Genomic DNA, 27546 nt, shown 5'->3' on the forward strand with positions numbered 1-27546 from the left:
AGGGTCGGCCTTTGTCTAACTCTAGACTCCAAGTTCTTAAATACTTCTTACTACTGAGGAAGAAGGGGAAAAATACATTGACACTGGGGAAAGCTGCAGCATAGAGGATGTGAGAATGAGGGTGCTGATATAAAACTAGGAAGATGGTTTGGGACCGATCGTGAAGGATTTGGAAGTCTTGGAAAAGAAGCTTATAATTTCCCCTGTGAGCATGGAGAGGAGGCTTGCAGCATGGAGAGGAGGCGTGCACCCTCTAAATGTGAGTGGTGAGAGCTTGAGATCATCTGACCTGGGGAAAGGGCATTTATATACAATTTAATGATACTTCAGATCTCTTTTCATTTCCATTACAATTCTACAGAACACTGCACTCTCTAAGGGACTAAGTGGAGAATTTAGCAAACAGATTCCTTCCTAGTATTTTTCACACCTGACCTGGTAGAGACTTTTAAATGCTGAAGCTTTGAGTTATGGTTAGCTTTGATTCCTAGTCTCTTTTGGAGATCATTCTGCATATTATTAATCATAATTATTAGAATTATTTTTTATAAAAATGTGTATATGTTGTCCCTGTCTCTGTTGAGCAGCATCTTTCTATTTTTGTTTCAGTATTATTTCTGTTTGTGTGTATATGGTGGGGTAGGCAAGGGGGGAGGTGAGTCTCAGGTTTCTGAATCCTACTTCCTGATATTTCTTATGGCCAGAGAAATAATTGAAGTTGGCGTCTTTTCAGTTCAATTCAAGCTTCTTTATATGATGGATTTTGTTTATTGCTCTTTGTACTTATTTTCCAATGAAGTCCTTAAATAATTTCTCTCTGTTTTTAAATTTCCAAAGTTTTTTTATCCTTTCTGTGGTACATTAGGAAATATAAAGCAGATTTTACAAATCTGTTTTACATGGGAGCTGCCTGATTTATGTCAGCTATCATTTTCTAGCTGGGTGGTTATGCTAGGTTTCATAATATGCCAAAGCTCATATTCAAATACAAACTATAGACCAGCATGTAAACAAGAGGCAGAGAAATATTTTTTTTTTTCTTCCACTGAGCAACTCAAAATAAGGATGGGAAAAGACAGCTTCATATGGGTTTAATCCTGGCTGGAAAGCAATGAAGCAACAACTCTGTCTCTTTCGTTTCGGTGGTAATCAAAGCAAGCAAAGCTGTGGGTGTTGACTCTTTGAAAATCAGCGGAATTCTACCATGTATGCTTGCTAGTCTCACCCTGGCCTTTCTCCAAGCTGAGTAGAGAACAGCTCCAACAAGCCCCCCTGACTGAGCAGAAAAAGCACCACTTGGTTTTTTTGCGGGAGATGCTGAAGAGGCATGAAATGCACCAGAGAGATAGTGTTTTTATGCTCTCAGGCAGATTCAAAGCTTCTGAAAAGCCACCATTCAAAGGATAAATAATAAACACCAAAGAGAACCACAGACAAGGGTAGGGAAGTTCAGGAACACATAAATGTATGTATCTATGTCGATCCTCATTTTCCAGTCAGCCTTCCAAGAATTAAACATCACCAGAGATGCTGGGAAAAGGACATGCAAATCTTCGGTAGTAAGAAAGTAGGCCTTGATTTGTGTACTTGGGATTTTTTTTCTTCTGATGGAAAGACATGGGACATAACAGTGATGTTTACTTCATGCATTTGTGCAGATGAGAAAAAGATCCCTCTTCCTTAGAGATTCTTCTTCTCTCTGCCTGCACCCTTGTGCTGTGAACGCCATGCAGTATGGTACTGCATATAGTTTGCAGCCATCGGAGACAGAGTGAGCCACAGCACATTGCAGGTTTGGGAGGTTTATTTGGAAAGTAAAATGCTTGAGAGCTGCTGAATTTATCTTGTGTTCAAAGAAGTCTTTCCCCTCTTTGATGCCATCTTCACTTAGATTTCCATGCTGCTGAACTACTGTAGCTAGATCTATGCTAAATAGCTCCTTTGCAACATGCAAATTAATGCCCCCAAATCTAAATCCAGTGCACCAAAAGAATTTCCACTTAAGGTTGTGCTCCATTTGTTGATTTATATTTATGTTCTGTTAATAATAAATATAATTATCTTATTTCTCTGTTGGAGAAGTTTAGTTTGAAGATGGAAAGGCAATTATTTTAATTTTTGTTTGTGTATAAAGATTAACATATCTTGCATTCAGAAAAAATTAAATTACCACAAAAAATTAACAAGAATCATGATACCAGTTGAATAATATTTCAAATTAGGTGTTAAGATCAGGTTTCCATTCTAGGCAATATATAATTCTTTTTATAAAGTTTATGCTTGATAGTTTTTTTCTTGCAGTGACAATCTATTAGATGATTCTTCATGTTATATCTTGATAAAAACTTGAGACAAGAAGGAAAAATGTCAGATTACTAACTTCCTCTTGAAAGCCCCAGGTATCTGTGAGGACTCCTTCTTAGGCTCCTTCTCTTGGGTCAGTTTTCTTTCTTTACTTTTAGGAGTTACCTTCCATTTTACTTTATACCATAGCTCTTTTCCTGTCTTTCATTCCCAAATGCACCTTTGGGACATTTGACCTTTACTGTGTGACTACTTGAAGGTGTACATTAAGCATGCATGAATTCTTCTTCACCTCTTTCAGAAACTTCATTTGGTGCTTCTATGTTATACCATTTCAATTCAGCTCAATTCAACAATTATTTCTTGATAGACTATTATGTACAGACACTAGACAAGGACTTTGGGGGACATCAAGTTGAAGGAAAGATAGACCTTGCACTCAGCATTCAATAGGCAATAGCAACAACAGTAATAACAACTGGCATTTAACTTTTATTCAGTGTAGGCCTAGAAGTCCTAGCCACAGCAGTCAGCCAAGAAAAAGAAATAAGAGGTATTCATATTGCAAAGTTAAACTGTCACTAGTTGTAGGTGACATGATACTATATGTAAAAAAAAAGTCTGTTTTAAATTATTTTTAAAATGTATTTATTTTGAGAGAGAGAGAGAGAAAGTAGGGGAGGAGCAGAGAGAATCTGAAGCAGGCTCTGTGCTGTCGATGCAGAGCATGATGTGGAACTCAGCCCCACAAACCATGAGATCATGACCTGAGCTGAGATCAAGCGCCAGATGCTTAATGAACTGAGCCACTCAAGTGCCCTGATACATAGAAAATCTTAACAATTCCACCAAAAAACTACTAGAAGTAATAAACAAAAACAGTAAAGTGGCAAGACACAAAATTAATACCCAGGAATTGGTGGTGTTTCTATATACAAACAACATCACAGAAAGAGAAATTTTAAAAACAACACTATTAACAATTGCACCAAAAAGAATAAACTACCCAGTAATAAACTTAACCAAAGAGGTGAAAGACCTTGTACTCTGAAAACTATAAAATCCTAATGAAAGAAATTGAAAATGACACAAACAAATGGAAAGATATTCCATGCTGATGGACTGGAAGAATTAATATTATCAAAATGTCCATATTACCTAAAGCAGTCTACACATTTAATGCAATCCCTATCAAAGTACCAACATCATTTTTCACAAAACTGGAACAAATAATCCTAAAATTTGTATGGAACTACAGAAAACTCCAGGTAGCCAACGCAATCTTAAGAAAGAAGAACAAGTCTGGATATATCACAATCCCACATTTCAAGATATACTACAAATCTGTAGTAATCGAAACAGTATGGTACTGGCACAAAAATAGACACCTAGGTCAATGGAACAGGATAGACACCCCAGAGATAACACACATATATAATATCAATTAACCTATGACAAAGGAGGCAACAATATACAATGGGGGAAAGATAGTCTTTTCAACAAATTGTGTTGGGAAAGCTGGGCAGCTACATGCAAAAGAATAAAACTGGACCACTTTTAACAGCATACACAAAAAGCAACTCAAAATGGATTAAAGACCTAAACAAGAGACCTGAAATGATAAAAATCCTAGAAGAGAACCCATGCAGTAATTTCTCTGACAGCCATAGCACATTTTTCTAGATACATCTCCGGAGGCAAGGGAAACAAAAGCAAAAATAAACTTTTGGGACTACATCAAAATAAAAGTTTTTGCACAGCAAAGGAAACCATAAACAAAACAAAAAACAAACCACCAAATGGGAGAAAATATTTGAAAATGATATATCTGATAAGGGGTTAATACCCAAAATATATAAAGAACTTCTACAACTGCACACTGCTGGATGTGAGTGATTCCATCTTGTGCACCACATACATTCACAGGAGTTTTGTTCTATTTCTTTCCTACCTTAAACACAGTAAGCCCTCTTACTTTCTTCATATTTATTTGAATGCTATCCTCTCTGGAACCTGCTTCTTGGCCACAGCGAGTGACTTCTACTCATCTTGTAAAACTCACTTTTAGCTTCCCCAAGCTGGGCTTTCCTGACACATTCCCCCCTGGGGGGGCATTAAGTGGCTCATCTTTGGATTTCATCTACAACCAGCAAATCCAGTCACACAAAACTTACCCCACTCCTTTGTCTATTTCTGGTCCTAGGCCATGAGCTGCTAACAGGCAGGGACTCTCATTTATCACTGATGATTGTTTAACAAAAGAATGAAGAAACAATAATCCAAAAATTATTCCTCTTTGATTTTGGAACGCATTTCCTGTATTCCAGTTTGCTATAAATACAATCACCCACAACTGGAGATGTCACCCAAGGACTTACAGTTAAATATTGATAAAACAGCCGGAAACATTTCCATGAAATTTAAATGTTTAGCACCTCTAGTGCTGCTCTTTCCTTCACTCCTTGTTACTCTTTGTAGAGGTTCTCTCCTCTTCTCTGATAAAGGCGAATCTTAAGAAATAAAACAAGCAAAAAAAAAGCACCTCCAGTTTTAAAATGTGGGAACATCAAATGACAGCCCCAACTGCTTGACGGAATGAAAACAAGGTCAGTGTCTTATCCTTCCACAGTGGTTGCCCCCCACCCCCAACGCCGAGCCAGAACTGTGCTCTCGAGCCATGCTGTTTGTTTTACAGCTTGCGGACTTGCACAAAATTCTTTTTCTCTAACAACAACAATCATAAAAATAGCATGGTCTTTTTTGCAACCTTACTCATAGCCTAAGGAAAGGAAGATTACAAAATTATGCCAGCATAAGAGCATCAGCTGAGATTCCAAAAGGTCCTAACAATACTTGGCAAATACTTTTTATAATTTGAAGAACTGACTAAGAGAGACATATGCTATGAGTCTTAGAAAAAGACATTTGAGGTTGCCCTTAAAAGTGGGAATGCAGCAAATCAACACAGTCTTTGCCGTGAAATTCTCACTCAACTGAGAAGGGCAAACCCGAAATAGGTCTGAGTCAGTTTTGAAAGGGCTTCCTCCAAGACAGAAATGCATTTCTTTACAATCATCCCATGAACAAGTATTATGGAGCACCTACTATACGATCTCTGGTGTGAAATACTCAGAAGTGAGGTAGTAAAATGTGGAGTTTCAGGGGGAAAAAAGACTGGGGGCAGACAGACCTGTATTTCAGTCCCAGTTCTCTCACTTATTCGCTGTTGCTTTGAGGCTTGTTAGTGAGCCTCTCTTAACCTGTGCTTCCTTGTCTATAACATGCTGATAATAACCCTACCTCAGCTTTGTTCTGACGCTTAAACAAGATCGTGTATTCAGAGAGCTTAGCAAAGTGCCTGGCACCGAGTGGCGCTTAGTAAACGGTGGCTATCACCTGCTGACATGTATTTAACATGGCTGGTACCAAGCACAACCAATCTCAAATGAGAAGCATACAGAGAAAATCTGTTACAAGTGAAAGTACGTCTCTAGTCTTCGTGTGCTCGTAAATTATACCAGGCCCTCCAAGGATAAACACAACCCTACTCTCTGTCCTCTGCCAGTAATTATAACCTCCATTAAAGCAAGAACATTTCTTCGTTTTCCTTTATAGCTTTCTAGAAAGAAACCATTCCCACACCAAACCAAACACCATTCCCACAGCATATCTTGAAGCATATATTGAACAAGATTTCATCAATATCCTTTCTGCGGTTAGGTGATTGGCTCTTGGAAAGCAGAAACAAGGTCCACTATTCGTCTTTTTTTTTATGCTGTTACTACTGAGTACAAACTAGAGGGGAACTAAGGACAAAACAAGACAGCTCAGATTGGATCTAATTTACTAGCTCCATCCAAAAGTTCCCAGATCAATGTCCTAATGTGGCCTGAGGGAAGGTACCCATCATGTGCCAAATACCTTATGTTACCAAACCTAATTTCATGCTAAGCCACATGAGGTAGATACACATTTCCCCATGGTATAGAGGAAGTCAAGGCTCAGAGCAGTGAAGACTTTTCCAAAGCCAGGCAGCTAAGTAGGCAGCACCTCGATTTAATCTAGAAGAACCTGATGCTTTCTCCCACAGCACACAGCCTATTGATTCAGCAGTGACAGTGGTTTAAAGAATAATATCGGAACAGGGCCAACATGCTGTGCATGGAGTGTAGAATATTGGTCAGTCTGCTAAGAGAGCATCTTTTCTTGTGACACTGTTATTTCCTGATGAGGCTACCTCACCAGGACTTTCCCCAGCATCTGTCTTATCCTGGTAGGTGTCAAGATCATAGAGAGACACCATTTTTTTTTTCACTAAAATCCAGCTCCCTGAGTTCATATGTCAGTGTTCAGGCAGGAATGTGAAATGCCTTTTACATGACTAAAATCTCTTCCCTGAATAGTCAAGACTTTTCCATGAATGGATAGAATTTTATAATACAAGATGTTCAAATAGGTCAGGAAAAATTCCTTTGAAAACTACTGCCAAAATGAAATTCTCCAAATGTTCCGGTCGAAAGTACGTTTGCTGCTAGGAATACAAACAACAGAGAAAATTCATTTGTTGATAGCTTCCCTGATATTTTAATTATACTCTCCAAATTCTGTTTTTTTTCCTCGATGTAACAATTTTATTCTCAAAATAAAAATGTTTAATCCACATGTAATAGTAAAATTAATGCATTATCTTTTTTCCTTGCTGTAAAATGAAATTAAAAATGCCAAGAAGCACATTTTGCTTCCAGCAGAATGGAAAGTAACCTTTTGAAGGGCCTGATAAATTTGATTTCTTATGTAGTTTTCTGATAATCATCAGTTTAACTCTGTTAAATACCAAGTGGCATTTTAAGCCTGCAAGTCTGCCAGAAAACTACATTGAATTCCCAGTGTCTTAAGTGACCTTGAATAGCTTAACACATTTCAGTATCTTTCTGGTTGTCTGATATGAGGCATATTTGGTTATTTTCATTGCCTTGTTGAAGGCAAACTTAATATGTCTTTAAAAAAATGTGTTACATAATTTGTTCAACCCATGGAGGAAAATTAGAATTTTTAAAAATACTGTGAATTTTTAAATTCCTGTGCCATTTGGTTTAAAGCTCACCTTTAAGCAAAAGAACATTAAAGTTACTCTGTTTTTTGAAATCTCTCCCTTGAAAGCCACTCCTATCCCCCTCAGAGATCTACTCATTTTTATGAGAGACTTATAGAGTAGATGTTATTTTTTTAAGGTATTATTTAATTATTTTGAGAGAGAGAGCATGCATGCATGAAGGTGGGGAAAGGGCAGAGAGAGAGGGAGAGAGAGAATCCCAAGCAGATTCTGCGTTGTCAGCACAGAGCCCAACGTGGAGCCCAAACCTATGAACAGAGAGATCATGATCTGAGTCTAAATCAAGAGCCAGATGCTTAACCAACTGACTCACCCAGGTGCCCCTGGAGTAGATGTTATTAATTCCACTTTATAAATGATGAAAATGAGACTCAAAGAATGTACATATTGAGCCCCAGAAAATGCGACTGTAAAGGGGCAGAGGCAGGGCTCAAACCACTGGGTCTGATACCAGGTCCAATCTTTTAACTGAAACATGACTTTCTTAGCATTCCCTTGTTTTTCTCTCCTTCAAGTTTCTCTCTTGATATTTTAACTTTGAATACTCCCTCAGCACCATAGTGAGAGGACAGAATTCTGACACAGATATGACAACTAGAAGACATGAATAAGTAATTTATAGGTCATGATCTTTACCTATCCTTTTTTTATTTTCTCAAAACTACTTGATAGTTGATAGTTCACCCTCTGTGTGTATAGGGCTTTCTGAGCAAGTCTTTTGCTGGGCATGAATAACAAAGCTAACAATCTAAGGTTAATGTGGTTAGTACCCTTTTCTTCTAAAGTTTATTTATTTATTTTGAAAGAGAGAGAGACAGAGCATCTGCAAGGGGAAGGGCAGAGAAAGAGGGAGAGAGAGAGAACCCCAAACAGACTCTGGGCTGTCAGCACAGAGCCCCACGCAGGGCTCCATCTCACAAACTGTGAGATCATGACTTGAGCTGAAATCAAGAGTCAGACACTCAACAGGTTGAGCCATCCAAGGGCCTCAATGTGGTTAGTATTCTAAAGGTTTGAACAAGCTTGTCTCTATCCCTAAATAAGATGAGTGGTTCCAGGATTCAACTAGTTGCTTATGGTCAATTATTGCCTTTGAATAGCAGTAACTCCTTATTCCATGCAACTACAAAATCATGAAAAATCCAACATAAGGGCTAATTGAATCAGCATCACTTTATAAATGAGTTTGGGAGACGCAAAGCTGAAATTTGGATTCCAGATTCTGCAAAGACGTTTTAGAATGCTCTGCTCAGTCCCTGCAGTGAAGATTTCACAAAAACAAGGTTCTGTTTCACAGAAAGAGCTCAGAGCATACTTGAGGAAAAAAATATAGAGAACAGGAAAGGAGCCAGGTCTCACATAATGTCATGTACAGGACTGTGACATCAAGTTGACACTGTATCCTCTTGACAGACTGTTTTGTTTGCATCTGTCATCATAGAAGACAACGAGCGTTTCAAAGCTCAAGCTAATTTCACAAAGGGACTTTCAGCAGTGGTCAAGCAGTTGTACTAGACCAAGGGTGCCAAATAAATGCTTTCCACAGATCCTGGCCGTCGGTGACAAAGTCCCTGTAAAACCAGAGTAAGATTAGGAAGTAAGAGCAATGCAGTCCTCGCTGTCATGCTGTTTGGTAGAAGGCTGCACCTGACTCTTCTGGGAAAGACTGCCCTTTGCAATGAAATGATAACATTCCTAAAAGTTTTGGCATTAAAATATCTCCTGTTTGAAAAGAATAAGATAATAGATTTCAGGTTTGTTTGTATTTTTTTTATCCTTAATTAAATTACACGTTGGCCATTGTTAGGGATTGAATTTAGTCCCCCAGCTGAAGTTTTAATCTCCAGTACCTGTGAATGTGACCTTATTTAGAAATACAGTCTTTGGAGATGATCAAGTCAAGATGAAGTCATTAGGGTGGGCCCTACTCCAATATGACCGTCTCTTTATAAAAAGGGGAAATTTGGACACAGAGACAGATACATACAAAGGAAAGATGAAGTGGAGATAATGGGAGAATGCCATCTACAAGCCAGGGAATGGCAAAGAATGCTAGCAACCCCCCAGAAGCTAGGGTAGAGGCATGGAACAAATTCTTCCTCACAACCCTCAGAAGGAACCAAATGTGCCCACACCCTGATCTCTGTTTCTAGCCTCCAGAATCTTGACACAATACATTTCTATTACTTAAGCCTCCTAGTTTGTGATGACTTGTGTGGCTGCTCTAAGAAATTAATGTAGCCATCCTAGATCAATTATCTATTTTTCTTTTGTTTTGCTTTTTGAAATTTTACTAGTTATTGAAATCTCAAAGTCTGGAAACCCTTAAACCACATTACCTTAAAATCCCATCCAATCTTAAGATTTTATGATGTTTTACACTGTTGAACATTTTTCCTAATTTTTCTGATTAGTCATTAAGTGCCCACAGGATTGGAGACATCCAGATTCTCCTTAAGAAAGCAGAGTACAAACAGGAACAACATTTAGGTGTTACAGGGCCAAACCTGAGAAAATATCTCAGCATATGGCTTGAAACATTGAATGTGGATGCTCGATTGATTTCTTTCCCTGTAGTTTGAGTAGAAATAAAACTCGATGCTCCTGGTATAATATATAAGGATCCAACACTCCTCTGGCCATGGATCTGATGAAGGTGTATGTTTCTCAGAAAGTTAGAGAAGGGTACCCAAAAATCTATGGGATCTTCTATTTGGTTCATCAGACAGTCCTCATCTCTCATGGGTCATGGTAACTCTTTCTCCTTTCCTTTCTCCTCCTCAGCAAGCTACACAAGAGGAGATTAGGGGCAGTGAGGTATGTTTTACCAGATCATGCTTGAATGCACTGACGAGTGCCCCATTTCCCTTGCTCAGATGGGTTTGAAAAAAATCCAGCTGGGAATTCAACCATTTATTCACTCATGCATTTATCCAATGAATAAAAAAAAAAAAAGAGGAGACCCAGGGACACCAATCCATGCTATATATCACACTGTCATAAAATGACTCTATAATTATAATAACTAGTATGTGTTAAAAATCTCTACCTTCATTTTATAGATGAGCTAAAATAATTGAACTTGTCCTTGGTTCTACCACTGATGAATGCAGTAGCTTGACCTTCATTCTGTATGTCTCCTCTCCATGTCTCCTCTATATCAAGATGCCTGCCCTTACAACCCACCAGACTGGTGTATACACATCAATGTACCCTAAGACATGCCTTCACTCAGGAGCTGGCTTCTCCCAGTCTCTACACACCTCTAACCAAAGTCTATCACCTCACAAAAAAACTGGTCTCCAGAAAAACTTCCAGAATTCCTGGTCTCCATCCTTGCTCAGCCAGCCTCCCAGCACTTAGATTTTTAATTGTGTAACTTCTGTTTGTTTGTTTTGCATTTATTGGAATGCTGTGCTGTGTTTGATATCAGCATGTCTGTGTATTTGATTTTATCTCCCTGGAAGATCATCTGCTCTTTAAAGGGAAATACTGTATCCCCTAGTTTCTAGTCCTAACCTCGCTGCTAAAGAGATAAACAATATTAGTTATATCACTTAATCTATTTGAACCTCCATGTCCCAATTGATATAAAAAGAAGGTGGTGGGAAGATGCAGTCTATCAACATCTTTTACCCTGGTAGTGTGTATATAGGTCTCCCAAGCATCCCTGTCCTTTGCTGGCTCTGAGAATTGCCCAGTTGAGGCTCATGGCCATATTTGCTCATGTGAAGGCTACTCTGGTCTTATCAACGTAGACCACCCCCACATCTCTGCTGGGCAACACTACTGAGTGTAGACTCAGGCAGCCCACACTGCCGCCTAACCTGATCTTCCTGTTTCTCTCCTCTCCCTTTCATTTGCCATAGAGTCATAAATACTGCTCCAGACCAAGATGACAGATTCTTCTCCACATCCTCCTCATCTTTGCAGACACCATTCCACCTTCCTAAAGTACGTTTACACTTCCTGCTTCCTCGATCCATCCCTACTCCTATAAGACATGGTCATTCCTCACCTATTTCGTGAAGGCTTTGCTGACCACCAATCTGCCATCAGAATCTGTGCAACTGCTGTAGCATTTAAAAATATTTGTCCCTCTGCATTTTAACTGCATCATATAGAAATAACATAGTGAAATGCTTATGAGCATAGTTGTCTTGGTTTCAGACTGCCTACCTTTATAATCATCACTGTGCCACTTACTAGCTATTTGCCCTGGACAAATTATTGCTCTGCACCTCAGTTTCCTCATCTGTTGAATGAGGATAATAATAGTACTTATCACCTGGAATGTTTTTAAGGATTGATGAGTTAATGCATGAAAGCACATAGAATAGTGAACATATTATTGAGTTAACACTATGCACGAATACCGCCCCTTATCTCTTTTTCCCTCTAGGATTTCAAATAAGAAAAGAACTAATTCATTATAACATCAGATTTGTAAAGTCATAAGATCTCCTTTTCTTTCTTTTAAATCTCTCTTTTCATCAACCACTTCATATCCTGGTACCCTCTCTCTTTCAATTGTCTGAGGTAATAATGTTGACCTGCCCCTCTGCCTGATATTTAAGTAATGCACCACGAATTAGACCATTCCTGTATAATAGGACAGGGTGCGGCTTGTTGTTGGAAAGATGGAAAGACATAATATATGTGAAAATGCCTGAACATGTAGATTCATTCAAAGAATGTTCATTAAGCACCTTTTCTGTACTTAGCATGTGCCACCAGATCCTGGGAATACAGTCCTTGATTCATGTTGTTTCTGTTTAGTGAAGGATACAGACAACTCTATCTACAGTTGGGATGCGATGTGATTAGTTGTGATGAAGGGAGGAAACCGGATGCTATCATAACCCACAGTGCATATAATTGTCTCCAAAAGTAGAAGAAGGCTTCCTGAAGAAAGAGCACCCAGGCTGAGTCTCAAAGGTGGAATGGGAACCAATCAGCCTTGGAAGAAGGGAAGTCTCCCAGGCTAAAGGATAACCACAGGGGAGAAGACAGAGAGGCCCAGAGCCCCGCTGTGTTTTGGAACTACTACAAGAAATTCTGAGTGATTGAGGAGTGGGAAGAGATAAGCATGGACCAGATTATAAAGGGGTTTTATGCTTCTGCCTGGATTTTACCCTGCAGGCAAGGGGGAGCACTTTGCATTAGGCAGGGGATTAACAGCAACAGATCTGGGTTTATACTGGCAGTAGTGTGAACAGTAAGCTGCAGAAGACTGCGGTAGAAACCAAACAGGGTTTTGTGGGGTTATTCCAATAACCTTCATGAGAAAATGCTTAAGGACCTGAACTAAGGGATGCGGATGAAAAGACCAGAGGAAAAAAAGGCAAAATTAAACAAATAACCTAGAAAGGAAAATACATAAGGTTCACACCAGTTGTTTTTGTGGTGTGACTGTACTATATCTTTCAGTGATTCAATGTCAGATTCCTCAACATTTTAACAGACTTTCTAGATGCAGCGAGTGTAATGGTAGGAATTTTGAGTGCATCCCAGGTGATCTTTGAACGGTAAGGACTTTGGAGGGTGCCTCACCCACATCTCAGTGGCAACAGTCTTTCCCATGGAGGTGCAGCCTTGGGTTGCAAAAATAACCCAAAGCTACCAATTTTATCCCTAATTTTCTTTGGCACATTTATTTAGATACAGAGCCTGTTTCAGATTAACTTTAATTTTATTTCTTATCTTACAGACCTCTGTCCCTATTTCTTTGCTGGATCACTGCCAAACCCCAAGCTCCTATCATGCACAGTAACTATTTCCTTCTTTGTGGGCGGGCAGGCTGCTGGAGCTAAAGGGAGAAGGAGATGTTTTCTGCTATATATATATATATATATATATACATATATATATACATACATATATATATATATATATACATATATATATGTATATATATATATATACACACACACACACATATAACATGGCTGGACCTTGAAGTGTGGCTGCTTTGTATCCTCATCCTGGGTTGTATCCTCATCCTGGGTATCAGGCTCTTGTAGTGTACAGGAACCAATGACCGAGTGTCCACAGCTCTGAGTAATGCTAAATGTAGACTGAACCACTAGAGACTCCTTAAGTTTGCTTTTATATCCCTTCTGTTGATAATTTTATATTGTAACTGTGTATAAGTGATAAATTGAGGGAGGAAAGAGACTGTGAACATATTGCATTAAGCATTTCTATGAAGATCCTATTCGTATCCTGTCTGAGGTGAGACACGAAATGTTAAGCATGCAGTTTGGTATATACGTTAACATGGGAATTGCCTTCCAGATTATATTTCAATTTTAAGGAAGAAGAAGAGTGAAAGACACAAGCACAGTTTTCTGTAGGAGACCACTGCCATATGGAACTTTGTATGCTCCAGGAAGAGTGACAAGCCTGTACTGGAAGGTCATTGAAATTCATGACCAATTTATCTTGCATGGGCCTCTCCAAGCCCAAGTGACAACGTGCTGACGGTATCAACCTAAGTGGTTTGATATTCAACTGTTAGTTGCAATATATGTTGGACCAGCAGGAGGAAACAGATAGGAGGAGCTTAGACACACTGTAAGGATGTATACCAGGAATTACAGCTTAGTAAAGTTTGAATCATCTCCTCTTAGGAGAAACAGTGACACATGTGATGAGACTGATGCCCAAGATTTTGGGGAAAGATTTACAAGTAAAGCTGAGAGAAATGGGCTCATAAATTTCCTTGGCAATCCCCAGAGATCTCACCTTGAACTTAGAGGCTCAAGTGCCAAAGCTGAAACTTGAAACATTGACAGATGTCGATTTTTGGAGAAGATTGCTTTGGAGTGTGGTAGCCTTCTGTCTTGTTATTCAGATCCCCATAGTCCTAAATGGAGTTTAAATTCCCAAATTAGGATTGGAGGAGCTGTAAGAAAATGAATAGTCGTCAGCATTGCTTTTGTATGGAGGGGTGTCGTATAGAACAGGAATTGTGAAAGGCATTGGTTTTGACCAAGACTTTCATTGGGCTTCTCTAGATGTTCTATTAGTAAAAAAAACATTATTTCAAGTAGATTACCATCACAACATTGAATAGGTACTATAGTAGGAAAGAGAAATCAAAGGTATCCATTGGCTACTGAAGTTTTGCCAGTTCCCAAGACAGATATTTGCATTCAATGATTTGTGAAACTTTTTTGATTACCTAGTATGTGCCTGGCACTGTGTTGATAACATGACTAGAGATGGGCCACAGACAGTTTCTACTTGCAAAGGATTTACAGTCCAGGAAGCATGTGAGGACCACTATTCAATCTTAGGAGAATCTGAGAAGTGTTCCCTTCCAAAGGAAAATATTTTAATAAATTATGTGGAGTATACACAGCACATGCAGCATTGGTAGTATTCAGGAAGTAGGACAACATTCAATCATCTGTTTACTTTTTCCCAAACCTAATTTTGGATTTTGAATCTAAGACTGAACAGGGATTTAGCCATAAAAAGGATGAGAAAAAACAAATAGAAAAACAAATGTGTTGAACTTCAAAAAGATAAAACCAAAGTCAAAGCACAGAGCTGAGATCTGAGGAGAACAGGGACTCACAGCTTCTCTCTGCCTTCCCCTCCCTCATACAAAGTGTTTACTAAACTAAGATGACGTGAGTAATATCACTTATCACTGACAGAAAAACTATAAGCTCCATCGAAGAATAATACTTTTATAGAAGAAACCCTACAACACACAAAAGTTGATCACGAAAAAATAAACTAGCAAGTGAGAAAAGGGAGAAAAGGGGCCCTTATTGAAAGAATAATGATGATGATAATAATAAGCCAAATAAAGAGAATAAGACAAATGTAATAATATAATTTGCACCACTGAAAGGGAAATGGGATTCCAGGGCCCTTCAGCTGCCCCCACACGGTAGTAGACAGAGGAACCCAAGAGAAGTGTTATTCACCATCCCCTGTGGTTCACCAGCTTTGGTGAGAACCAGCCATGTGCCTGGTCATGGGCCTCATGCAGTGGGCAGTACAAAGATGAATGAGTCACTTCTGTATCCTGAGGACATAACAAAAACAAGCTCAATCTACTGGGAAAGTGAACCGTGCTCCGCTCCAGTGGTAAAGTTCAACCTGTAGTAAATGCCAGATCAGAGGTAGAAAGCCAAGAAATCTAGCAGATTTGGAAAGAAAATGAGCAGTCTTTTTTGATAATCAGTAAATACTTCACAGAAGAGGGCAAAAAAATAGTGATGAGGTCCAGAAAGAGAGAGAAGGCAAGTAACAGAAATAGCATGTATAAAGGCACAGGGGTAGGAGAGTGCAAGGAATATCCAGGAAATGGCAGGGAGTTCTGTGCAGTTGTCTGGGGGATGCACAGGGCTGACTTGAGGGAATGAAGATCTTATTTACCATGTAAAAGGTTTGGAAATTAAATGTATTGGTAATCAGTAGTTAATCAGACAGTGGTATGTTTAGTTTAAGAGAAATACTTGTAATGTCTGTAGTGGGTTGAATGGTGGCACCCAAAAAGAGATGTTCATGTCTTAATTCCTGAAGCCTATGAATGTTACCTTATTTGGAAAAAGGTTCTTTGCAGAAGTCATGCAGTTAAGGATTTTGAGACGAGAAGGTAATGCTGAATTATCTGGGTGGGTCCTAAATCCAATGACAAATATTCTTGTAAGAGAAAAGTAGAGGGATATTTGAGACAAACACACAGGAGAAAGCAATGAGAAGACAGAAGCAAGGATTGGAATGATGTGGCTTCAAACCAAAGAACACCAGGGAATGCCAACACTTATTAGAAGCTGGAAGAGGATTTTCTCGTAAAGCCTTCAGAAGGCGTTTCGCCCTGCTGACACCTTAATTTCAGACTTCCAGTCTCCTGAATTGGGAGAGAATAATTTTCTATAGTTTGAAGTTAACAAGGTTGTGATAATTTGTTGGAACAGCCCTGGGAAATTAATACCACTCTTCAAAACTAATCGGTACAAATGAAATAACAATGACTAGCATTAAGTATCATGCATTTCAATTTACAAACCTCTTTTCTACACATTATTTTATCTTATTTTCATGATAAAACTGTGTGGGAGTAGTATTATTATTTCCCCCATTATATTGTTGAACCTAAGCTTCAAGAAATAAAATCACTTCCCTAAGGTGTCCAACTTGTACCCTCAGCTCTGTTTTTACTACTAACCTATGTTGCTTTAGTAATGAGTCAGCCCTCATAGCCACCACTCCTCATCCACATGTAGTTGATAGCTTCAAATGGCATCTAAGTAGCTCTTGAAGTCCGAGGCTGGAGAATAGACCAGAGAAGGAGGGAAAGAGATGGAGGGATCCAAATGGGACCAAGATTAGGAGATTCTAAATAAGGATTAAAAACAATTAGGTGGCCCTCTTCAAATTTTCTTGGGTTTTAGCTACTGATGCTGTAATATTGAGTGAAATGTTTAAACTCCTTGAGTCTCTGCTTCCTATTCTAGAAAAAATGGGCATAATAATCTCTAGCTGGGTTGGTTTAAAGAGTAAACAAACTGTGTATTTAAAAAATAACTTTGCAAACCCTAAGGACACAGCCTAAATGTTAGGTGTAATTATGACAGTTAAATCAGAATGGTGCAGTGCTCTGGTTCAGACGGGATTGCTCATTAGTATCACGGGAGGAACTTTTAAAACTTGCTGATGCCTAGATTCTCCCCCGGAAGTATGAAATCAGAATCTCTTAGAGTGGAACTCAGGCATATTATTTTAAAAATCATCTTAAATTATTCTTATACATGCTGCCAGTTTCCTGCCAGAGTGGGAAAAGATGAGCTCTGGGGTCAAATTGATCCAGGCATATATTCCATATAATAACTTTACAATCGCTACTTATAATTGTGTAATCTTGAGTAGGTTACTTGACCTTTCCAAATCTCTGTTTTTTCAAGTTTCCAACAGGTGTAAGAATACTTAGCTCTTAATGCTGCTTTAAGAATTGAATTAAATGTATGTATGAATGAGACAGTTGGTTCAGGTTAGTTTGATTTCCCCCATCCCTTTTGCATCAATAAAGTCAATGGCAAACTAAAAGGGAAGAAGGGAATGAGGGAGTTGCATTTAGCACATGACGTGCATTTCCAAAAATTAACCCCAAGTTGCATTTTCTCAATGAAGCGAAGTCATATAGAGGTGTGGCTCTTGTGTTATGAATGCAGACATCACTAAATGTAAACATCACACAGAGCTGTTTCTTATAAAAATAATAGGTACCCAGGGGTTATAATAATTCACATTAACTGTGAAACCAAGTGTTTCCTCATTAATCAATGCCATAGGAAGGTGCCAACTATTTCCTGTGCTTAGCAAGTCGATTAGATTAGAGTCACAAGACAGCACTTTCATTGTCAAGGGCATTTATGGTCATTGAACGTTAGGTCACCTGTAATAACCAAATGTCATTCTGTTCACCAATAGTGGAGGTGTTCAAAAATTGGTAATAAGATAGGGTGATGGTCACAGATTTTGTGGTTATTTTTATTTTAGTTATGGAAGATCTCTGTACTGCAAGGCATTTTAGAGTCTAAACTGGCATTTTTGTCTTTCTTTTCTAGTCTGAAAAACCCAGAGCATGTGGATGTCATAAAGATGTTTCTTTTCTCTTAGAAATGTACAGTGTCTGCACACACTTAAAAAGCTCTAAGATATTCTACATCCAGTGCATAATTGGACATGCTGTAACAACCTTGAGGATACATGCCTTTAATTTGCAATTATAGCTAAGAAGAGAATATTTCAGCATATTGTGAATTACATTAGAAACTTGTTTATTAAATAAACCATATTGTATTGGTTTACTGAGTCTAACCCCAGTAGTAATAGGCATATCTAGAGCCCAGATTTTGGCTTCTAATCCTGTTTCCAATAAAAAGAACCAGAGTTCCTCAGAGGAATGGCTGACTCAGGATTGTGGTAAGGATTACACAAAATAAACCTACACCAAAAGTAAGGACGTGTAAAAAACAAATCAAAGCATACAATAATGGAGATATGTCAAAAGGACACAGAAACCAACTAAAGGAATTCCCAGTGGCCAAGGAAGAAACATTTTAAGCAACAAAATAAAATCTTATTAGATTATAATCCAAAGTATAAAATAAATAAATACCCATGAGTCCATACTGATATAAATAAATGATTGAATAAATAATTGGGAGAGAACAGACAAATCTCCCATACAGAGGAATCCCAAATAATTTAATTTTATGTAGATCCTTCATCCTCAAGGAGGCTAAGCATAATTCCCCACTCCTTTTTCTTTTTTCTTAAATTTATTCATTCTAGATAGAGAGACAGACAGACAGACAGACAGAATGGGAGAGGGGCAGAGACAGAAGGAGACACAGAAACTGAAGCAGGCTCTAGGATTCGAGCTGTCAGCACAGACCCTGACTCAGGGCACAAATCCACGAACTGTGAAGTTACGACCTGAGCTGAAGTCAGACACTTAACTGACTGAGCCACCCAGGCATCCTTCCCCACTTCTTCTTAGTGTGAGCTGCACATAGCAACTTTTTTCTCCAAGAGTACAGTATGAAAAGGGCAAGGGAGAGGGGAGGAGTGTATTAGTCACGTTTCTCTAGAGAAACAGAACCAATGGGAAATATATATTATATAATTAATTATATATGTAATCAGCTATCAGCAAGCTGGGTAACCAGGAAAGCTGGTGGTATAAATCAAAGCCTGAAGAACTAAGAATCAGGTGAGTCAGTGGTGTAATTCCCAGTTTGAGGCCATAGGCCTGAGAACTGAGATTACAGGAGTGCATGGGTACGGAGGGACACTGGTTCAAGAAGAGAGAGCATTCATCCTTCCCCTGTCTTTTTGTTCTATTTGGGCTCTCAACTCATTAGATAATGCCTACCCACACCAGTGAGGGCAGATCTTCTTTACTAGGTCTACTGACCCAAATGCTGGTATCTTCCAGAAGCACCCTCACAGACATACCAGAAAAAGTGTTATTGGCTATTTGGGCATCCCTTAGCCCACTTAAGTTGATACATAAAATTAACTATCACAAAGAGTAACTTTAAAGTGGAGAAGTCTGAAAAAAACTACCTTATCAGCTAATCAAGGTCAATATCAACAATGATAAATAATGTTGATAGTATGTGCTTTTGATATGATGTGATGACAATGGCATTTTACCTCTGTCATCTTTCTCCCAGAAACCCATAGTCCCAGTCCAATTATGAGAGAAACATCAGGCAATTCCAAATACAAAGACAGTCTACAAAATACCTGACCAGGAACATCTGAGAAACTGTCACAGCAAAAAGGCACCTAAGGAGACATGATAACTAAATATAATGTGATATCCTGGTGGAAGCCTAGAACAGAAAAAGGGCATTAGATAAAAACTAAAGAAATCAGAATAAAGTATGGACCTCAGTTAATTATAACATATTGATACTGATTCATTAATTGTAACAAATGAAGTATATTATGATATTGTGATTTATAAGGAATATATATATTAAGTCATTCAGATGACCAAAACATATTTCTCAGACATGTTCGGTCTGTGTCCACAGTTCCTGGATCACAGTTCCCAAACCCTTGGGATTTCCTGAGTGATAAGAGAAATGGGAACGTCTTTTGTTATAATATTTGGTCCCTGTCCTCAGTTCCTAAAAATGAGAAGAACACATAAAAAGAGATTGCCAATGGATTTTTCAAAGTGAAAGGCATATCAATAGTTTTAATATGTGCAAATAGATGTAACTTCACAATAAAGAAATATATATAAAACAACAATGAAGTACCACTTAAAAAACCCATCAGATTAGTAAAGACTAAATATTTCATAATATATTGAGATGGTAAGGTGCATAAAAACAGGTATCTTCCATTTTGTTGATGAGCATGTGAAATGAAATGCCTTCTTTGGAAGATATTTTAGTGACATTGTAGCAGAAGCTGATGGCACCCTGCCTGTATCCCTGTGTCCATACATTTCAGTGTTAGTGGCCCAGTTTCCAAATGCCACCACCCCCTACTAAAATGGGTTGGCATGAAGGGCATGCACTGGCTTATGCAATATTTCTAGAACATGACAGATAAGGGGATAATGAGAATTATAAGGACAATAGAATTGGCTGGTTGCCGTTAGTGTCATAAGCATTCAGAGAAAAAAAAAATGGCAGGCTCAACTATCAATCAGGATATGATATGAAAGCCAGAAGTCTTCAAAGAACTGTTTACCATTTAAAAAGCAGCTTTTGGTACTACTGGACCTAGTAGAAACTTAGCCTAAATATGAGACATCTCCTGATAATTTGACAGGAGCTGCTCATCACAAGCTGGTTACCATCAGATCCTCCAAGTCATTAGCTTGGGTGGGCACAGCAGGAACCCATCATACAATGATACATTGTACATTAGTGATCAAGCATAAGTATGTCCAGAGGAACAACTAAGTTACATGAACCGGTGGCCCAGCCCCCCATATTACCTAACTTGTTTAACCAATATATCTCCCTCAGGTCACGCCCAAGATTTTACAGAGAGTACCAATACCAGTTGTCAGAGGATGATAAAACCCAGGTCTGATTCACGAATGGGTTGGCTCAATGTATCCCATAAGCTAAAAATAGACGTATGAAGCACAGCTCCACTCAGGGGTGGTCATAAAAGACAGCAGTGAGGGGTAATTCTCATTACCATGGGCAAGACTTGAAATAAGACAAATGTTCAAGCACTTGTGTAGATGGTCTAAGTGGGGCGGGTTCAACTCTAGCAGATACTGTTGGTGCTCTGACCATATTCTCTCTTCCTTGCCCTTTAGTTCATGCTGTTCAGGCGTCCAGCTGGCAGCACCTGTGTTTCTTTTCTTCTCTGGCTCATAAACCCCGCTGTGCCTGCCTGTGAAATAGGCCAGAAGTGTTAGGGAGTTAATCCCTCCCAGGCAGTGGAACGTAGGGAAGCACAGTGGGAAGTACCTGTGAGGAGAGGAGTATTTTATAACTGAGGTTATAGAGAATTCCTAGCACACCATAATGATAAATTTAGAATGATGTTTAGTCATTTTGTTACTCCTTTTAAATTATCTACAGACAATCCCATTATTACCAGAACCTAAGGCAGAGTGCTTCTCTGTCCTCAGAAGTCCTTACTCCCAGGATCATACAGTGGCCTTCAGACAATGACTGACATGACAGGATGGAAGTCAATGCACCAATAGCCCAGTTCCTTCACCCTCTGAATAGGGTTACCCTGAGATTTGTGTCAATACTGGCTCTTAGAATTCCCTAGAGTTTCAGAAATCCTGAGCTCCGCGTACTCAAAGTTGTGAATGGCTTGCTGATATGCCCATTACTGGCTCCTTTCCTTCCCTGCCTCACTTTCCCACTTCCCTGTTTGACTTTCCCTCATCACCTGAATAAACTATGTGTATTTGGGTCCTTGTCTCAGGGTCTGTTTCTAAAGGGCCCAGTCAAGATGGGTATCTATTAAACTTGTAAATGCACACACCGGTTGCCCCAAGAATTCTACTTCCAGGAATATATCCTGAAGATATACTCACACATGTGCCGAAAGACATGAGGTCTTTACAATTATAGTAGTAAACACCACTGAGTGTTTACTCTATACTAAACATTAAAGTTCTTTTCAAGTAGCAGTTTTCTCAATCCTCAAAAAACCCTTCTGAAATTATTACCAAATTCCCATTTTCCATAAGAGGAAACTGGGGCATACAGAGGTTAAATACTTGATTAAAACAGTAAGAGCTAGTGATACAGAGCCAAGGTTCAAACCCAGGAGATCTAACTTCAAAGGCCCAGCCTTATCCACTCTATATAAATGTACCAGCAAAGATACTTATAGCAACGGGTTTTTTTAAGATTTATTTTATTTTTAGAGACAGAGAGAGAGCGCACAAGCAGGGGAGAGGGTGAAGAAAGCAAGGTGCAGAACACTGTGTTTGCTAGAGAGGCTTTCAGTCTTGCAAAACCCAAAGAGCTATGTATATATATGTGTGTGTGTGTGTTTCTCTCTGTATTAATTATGGTGGGAATAGCTATTGCCTTAGGAAAGGCCTGTGTGTCAAAGCATGAATGGGAGACAGATTTTACACTGTAAACCATTTTTTACTGTTTTAATCTTTAACTTAAGTATATATTACTCTTTAAAAAGCTATACTAAAAATATGTATAATCAAAATATATACAAATTGACATGGAATCACAGAGGAAGGAGCACTTCATTCTACTTGGATGAGTCTCCGAAGGTCCCATGAGAAGGTCCTACCATATGGGTAAATGCAGATCACTCCTGGTAGAAGCACAAGGGAAGTTCCAGAAATATGAGAGCCCACAGAGTTACAGTTTGATGTGTAGAGTTTGCGTAAAATGAAGCTAGGAAGAGAGGTAGATATCAGATCGTCTGTAGATATATTAATTCACAGGAGAAACGCAATTATTCAGACCAATCAATAGCTACTTGACAAAGATGTTTTTCTTGTAGGCTTTTAAAGAGATCTTTGAATACCGTTATATGGTATTACAAAGTGGGAAAAGAAAAATGTATCAAGATAAAAAAGGGTTCCTATAAGGAGTATTAGTGTTCTTCATTTTCTCTTATTGAAGAGAGTTTGGCGAGGAAATATATCTATTAACAATCAGAGGACTGGAGGCACCTGGGTGGCTCAGTCAGTTAAGCATGTGACTTGGTTTTGTGAGATTGAGCCCTGCATTGGGCTCTGTGCTGACAGGAAGGAGACTGCTAGGAATTCTCTCTGTCTCCCCCTCTCTCTCTGCCCCTCTGCACCCTCTCTCAAAGTAAATAAATAAACTTTAAAAAAAGAATCAGAGGGATTGGGCAGTTGTTCTGAATAATGGCTGCACATTAGAATCGTCTATGAAGGTTTTTAAAAAAACAAATTCCCTGGATCCCCACATGATACTAATAAAATCAGTGGTTTTAAAACCTCTCCTAAATAATTTTAATGTGTAGTCCACATTCAGAACTCCCAAACTAGAAAGTTTATGGATTTGAACTTACTTTATAATCTAGTTTATGAGTATCTGTATGGATTGATGGAATGTATTTATTAATTCATTCATTAAATATGTTTGGTAACCACACACACACAAAAAAAAGAATCAGAGAATTGAAGTGTTGACCGCACCACTTACAAACTGTAAATTCAATGTCTTCATCTGTAAACACAGATCATTATAGTACAAGCTTCATAGAATTAATGTGAGGATCAATTGAGATAATTCATGTAACAATTAATATATTGCCTAATGTTTATCAGGCATTCTATAATTGTGGCTTATTATTATTAATAAGGACTACTAAATAACAATTTCAACATAATCACCACCTTATTACCTTATTGATTTTGTTAGAAACTGAAAACAATGAAAGAAAAGCACTTCTCTAGGAAAATTAAGGTCTGCAGTTTTAATTCAAAAGAATCTCCTGTGCTCAAAATTATCTCATTTGCCTTTTCTGCTGCCAAACCCTAAATGACATTTGTGTTCTGCCTAAAAGCATATGGCTGACTGACAGTGTCGCAGCTGTGGGATCTGTCAGCATATCCCCAAAACATGGGCCATGTCCTCTGGTTCAACCAGTTACACCCAGAATGCTAAACAAGGCTGGAAGTGTTTGACTACGACTTTAAATGAATTCTTAAAAATTCAGAACATCAGTCTACCCAGGGAAATACAAAGATCTAAAAGTCATTAGACCTAACGTCATGTTAAAAAAAATATTGCAACCATCCTTTCTGCTGAGCATGCTAGCAAAAAGGTGACATTTACAAAATAGAAAAAAAATCAAACAAACACTGGTTTAAAAAACTGTCACTAATGTGACAATGTACTGGCAATAGATCCTAATTGGCTATCACAAAAGCCACCACAAAAGGATGCCAAAGGTATCACATTTTTTGCTCTAGATTGAAATCCAAATGTGCTTAACCTAAACAAAACATCAGACTGGTAGAACTATAGAGATACATCAAAGAAGCTAGAGTAGAGATAGTTGTATCTAATATTTTAGTGACTCACTGTACCTATTTTCTGACTTTTCTGTTACACTCAGTCACCTGGGAAGTTCCTCCTGCATAATTACAGTGACAGTTCTTGTTTTCCAAACCAAAATTTTGAACACACATTTTTATAACATCAAATACTCTTATGGGGCCAAGGGAACAGAACATCTTAAGACTGTTTTCTCCCTAAATTCTAGAGATCTGGTATATACCTTTTAAGATATATACCCTGAAAATGGTATATATTAAGCTTTTAATTTAAAATACTTAGAAAGTGTGGGGCACCTGGGTGGCTCAGTTAGTTAAGCATCTGACTTTGGCTCAGGTCATAATCTCACAGTTCATAGGTTCAAGCCGGCATCTGGCTGTGTGCTGACAGTTCAGAGCCTGGAGCCTACTTCGGATTCTGTGTCTCCCTCTCTGTCTGTTCCTCCCCAACTCATGCTCTCTCTCTCTCTCTCTCTCTGTGTCTCTAAAAAGTACATAAATGTTAAAATTTTTTTTACAAACTTGGAAAGTATGAGTTCCATGAAAAGAGGAAAAATAAACTGGGAGAAGACAACAAATGTAGGATAGCAGAAACTGACTATAATTTCTTTTATTATTATTTTTTTAATGTTTATTTATTATTAAGAGACAGAGTGTGAACAGGGGAGGGGCAGAGAGAGAGGGAGACACAGAATCTGAAGCAGGCTCCAGGCTCTGAGGTGTCAGCACAGAGCCCGACGCGGGGGCTCAAACTCATGAACCATGAGATCATGACCTGAGCTGAAGTTGGAGGCTTAACTGATTGAGCCACCTCTCTCTCCTCATCAAGAACAAGGAACATCAAATGGGCATTCCTGTGGCTTCTGCCTGCACTAGCATGCTGATTCTGTGGTTGGGTTTTGAATATGAACATAAGATTCTAATTTGTGGTACACTTCTTATTGTAGTTCCTGAAACAAATGATGATAGCTAATATGTAGCTAATATATAATATCCTTTAATACTGGATATATGGGACACAAATGCCCAAGCAAAATGAAACAGAGAAAAAGAACAATTTTGCTATTACATTTAAATTTAAGATATCTGCATCGAAGAAACAGGTATGGTTTCTTGGACACTTATTCAGAGATAAAAATAGAGGCCCTGGTTTTCAGCAACAAGAAGCTGAATAATAAATAACATACCTGAAAAAAATACATAAATCAAAAATAAAATATGAATGATGAATAACACAGGCTAGAACTGCTCTCTGGGCTCATTTAGAATGACACTACATTGTGTTCAAGAAGACCATCTGTAAAACATGGGTTCCACATCCTTATTTCCATTCATGCACACATGCCAGCAATTTATTTCTCTAATCATTTGAACCACAGGCTTAATTCTGCCCTGTAATTTAGTCTGCAGGGATCTAACCTGACCCAAAGCAATCTTGAGTTCCGAAATGGTGAGACAGGAATAATTTTGCCAGTTCTTCCCTTTCTAAAAAAGGAAATTTCTCTAGTCTGTGTATTCAGGTGTTGGTCTTTTGGCTCATGCTATAAAGAATCTGATCCTTAATTTTTTTGTAATTCTCAGAACCTATAATGAAATACCTTTCTCTTCTAGTAACCCGAGAGAAGCTGAGAAAGTCAGGAACACAGCTGGTCGGTAAACACAAAGAATGGAAAACATATCTTACAGAATATATTTACTTAAGTAGAACACCATTTAGATTTTCACCACCTGCCTGGTATGTTGACTTATATGTATTTAAGTGACTAGATACCATTTCAATTCAGGCATCAAATTATTCAACCACCATATCATTTACTGTAGCTAAAATTTAGGATTAAATAGGCATTTTTAAATCTCTGCTTTTACTGAAGAAAAATCCTTTTATTTATTTATTTTTCACTTTGAGTTTTGCTATAGTTCGTGTGTAAAAGAAAATGAACATAGGATACAGCTATTGCCTGCTGAGTCTACATTAAAAAAAATTTTTTTTTAACATTTATTTGTTATTGAGAGACAGAGACAGACAGAACGTGAGCCAAGAAGGGGCAGAGAGAGAGGGAGACACAGAATCCAAAGCAGGCTCTGGGCTCTGAGCTGTCAGCACAGAGCCCGTCACAGGGCTCAAACTCACAAACCGTGAGATCATGACCTGAGCTGAAGTGGGTGGCCCAACCGACTGAGCCACTCAGGCACCCTGCTGAGTCTACATTTAATGGAAGTGTTATTTTATACTCTGTGCAGTAGAGAGAAAAATAATTAGAAGCCAGAAAAGTTGGTAAGGAATTTCCATTTAAAATATCCATTTTTTTTTAAATGTTTATTTATCTCTGAGAGAGAGACACAGAGTGCAAGTGGGGTAGGGGCAGAGACTGAGAGGGAGACACAGAATCCGAAAAAGTCTCCAGGCTCTGAGCTGTCAGCACAGAGCCTGACTCAGGGCTCAAAGTCAGGAACGGCATCAGAAATTATAAATTCCACAAGCTGAGGGTGATAAAATGTATCTTCACAAATGACAAAGGAGCTCTAGACTTATACTAAGTCAGGGCTGGCTCCCAGTCATCTCCTAGACCTTTACAGAGGCTCTGTTGATGGCAGCAATTCCTGAGGCTAAAAGTTGGTAAACTGATTAATCCTAACATTTGTTTCAATTTCTCTGTTGTATGTAGAAACTGCTGCAAGTCTTTCAAAAGGAAATGAGTGACAATGCAAAGTGAAAAGGAAACAGACTAACAGTCTCTGGAGGAACTTTAGAGGTTGAGGATCAGTTTTCTACTCCAAACTAAGCTTGTCATCGACACTTTTTCTAACCTTTTGGTTGATTTTGTGTTTTTAATGACAGCCTTCTCAACACCTTAGAGAAAATGGAGGACTGGCAGATTTCTTCCCCTCTTATAATTCAGATGATTAAGACGCCAAAGCTTCACTGTGACTAGGCAGTGCCTCAAAATAATTTCAACCAAGATTTCACTTTCTCAGGGTTCTGCTTGCTATAGGAAATCTCAGAAACCAAACTGAACCAAGGTGTTAATGATTAATTATGGTTTACTTAGTTTTTCCCCCAGATTATGTTTGCATGTTGACATATAGTATCAATGTC

General features: G+C 38.5%; 1 protein-coding gene and 1 long non-coding RNA gene across 8 annotated transcripts in view; one reads left to right on the top strand and one right to left on the bottom strand.

Annotated features, from left to right (window-relative positions):
- LOC113599313 (uncharacterized) overlaps positions 1–13283 on the top strand; it is a 220382-nt gene extending 207099 nt beyond the window's left edge. Inside the window, exon 7 of the long non-coding RNA XR_008294955.1 lies at positions 11287–13283. This is a non-coding gene — a long non-coding RNA (uncharacterized LOC113599313). The remainder of the gene's footprint in view (positions 1–11286) is intronic.
- PTGER3 (prostaglandin E receptor 3) overlaps positions 1–27546 on the bottom strand; it is a 171289-nt gene that overhangs the window by 27618 nt on the left and 116125 nt on the right. For 5 of the 7 annotated variants that reach the window (XM_053214224.1, XM_053214225.1, XM_053214223.1 and 2 more), the window contains one exon: positions 14165–14324. The exons of the other annotated variants lie outside the window; for them this stretch is intronic. In XM_053214224.1, coding sequence (XP_053070199.1) covers positions 14297–14324 — 28 coding nt within the window. In that variant the 3' untranslated portion in view covers positions 14165–14296. The remainder of the gene's footprint in view (positions 1–14164; positions 14325–27546) is intronic. 7 annotated transcript variants of the gene reach the window in all.

The sequence above is a fragment of the Acinonyx jubatus genome, chromosome C1 (genome assembly GCF_027475565.1).
Source record: "Acinonyx jubatus isolate Ajub_Pintada_27869175 chromosome C1, VMU_Ajub_asm_v1.0, whole genome shotgun sequence".
Lineage (NCBI taxonomy): Eukaryota > Metazoa > Chordata > Mammalia > Carnivora > Felidae > Acinonyx > Acinonyx jubatus.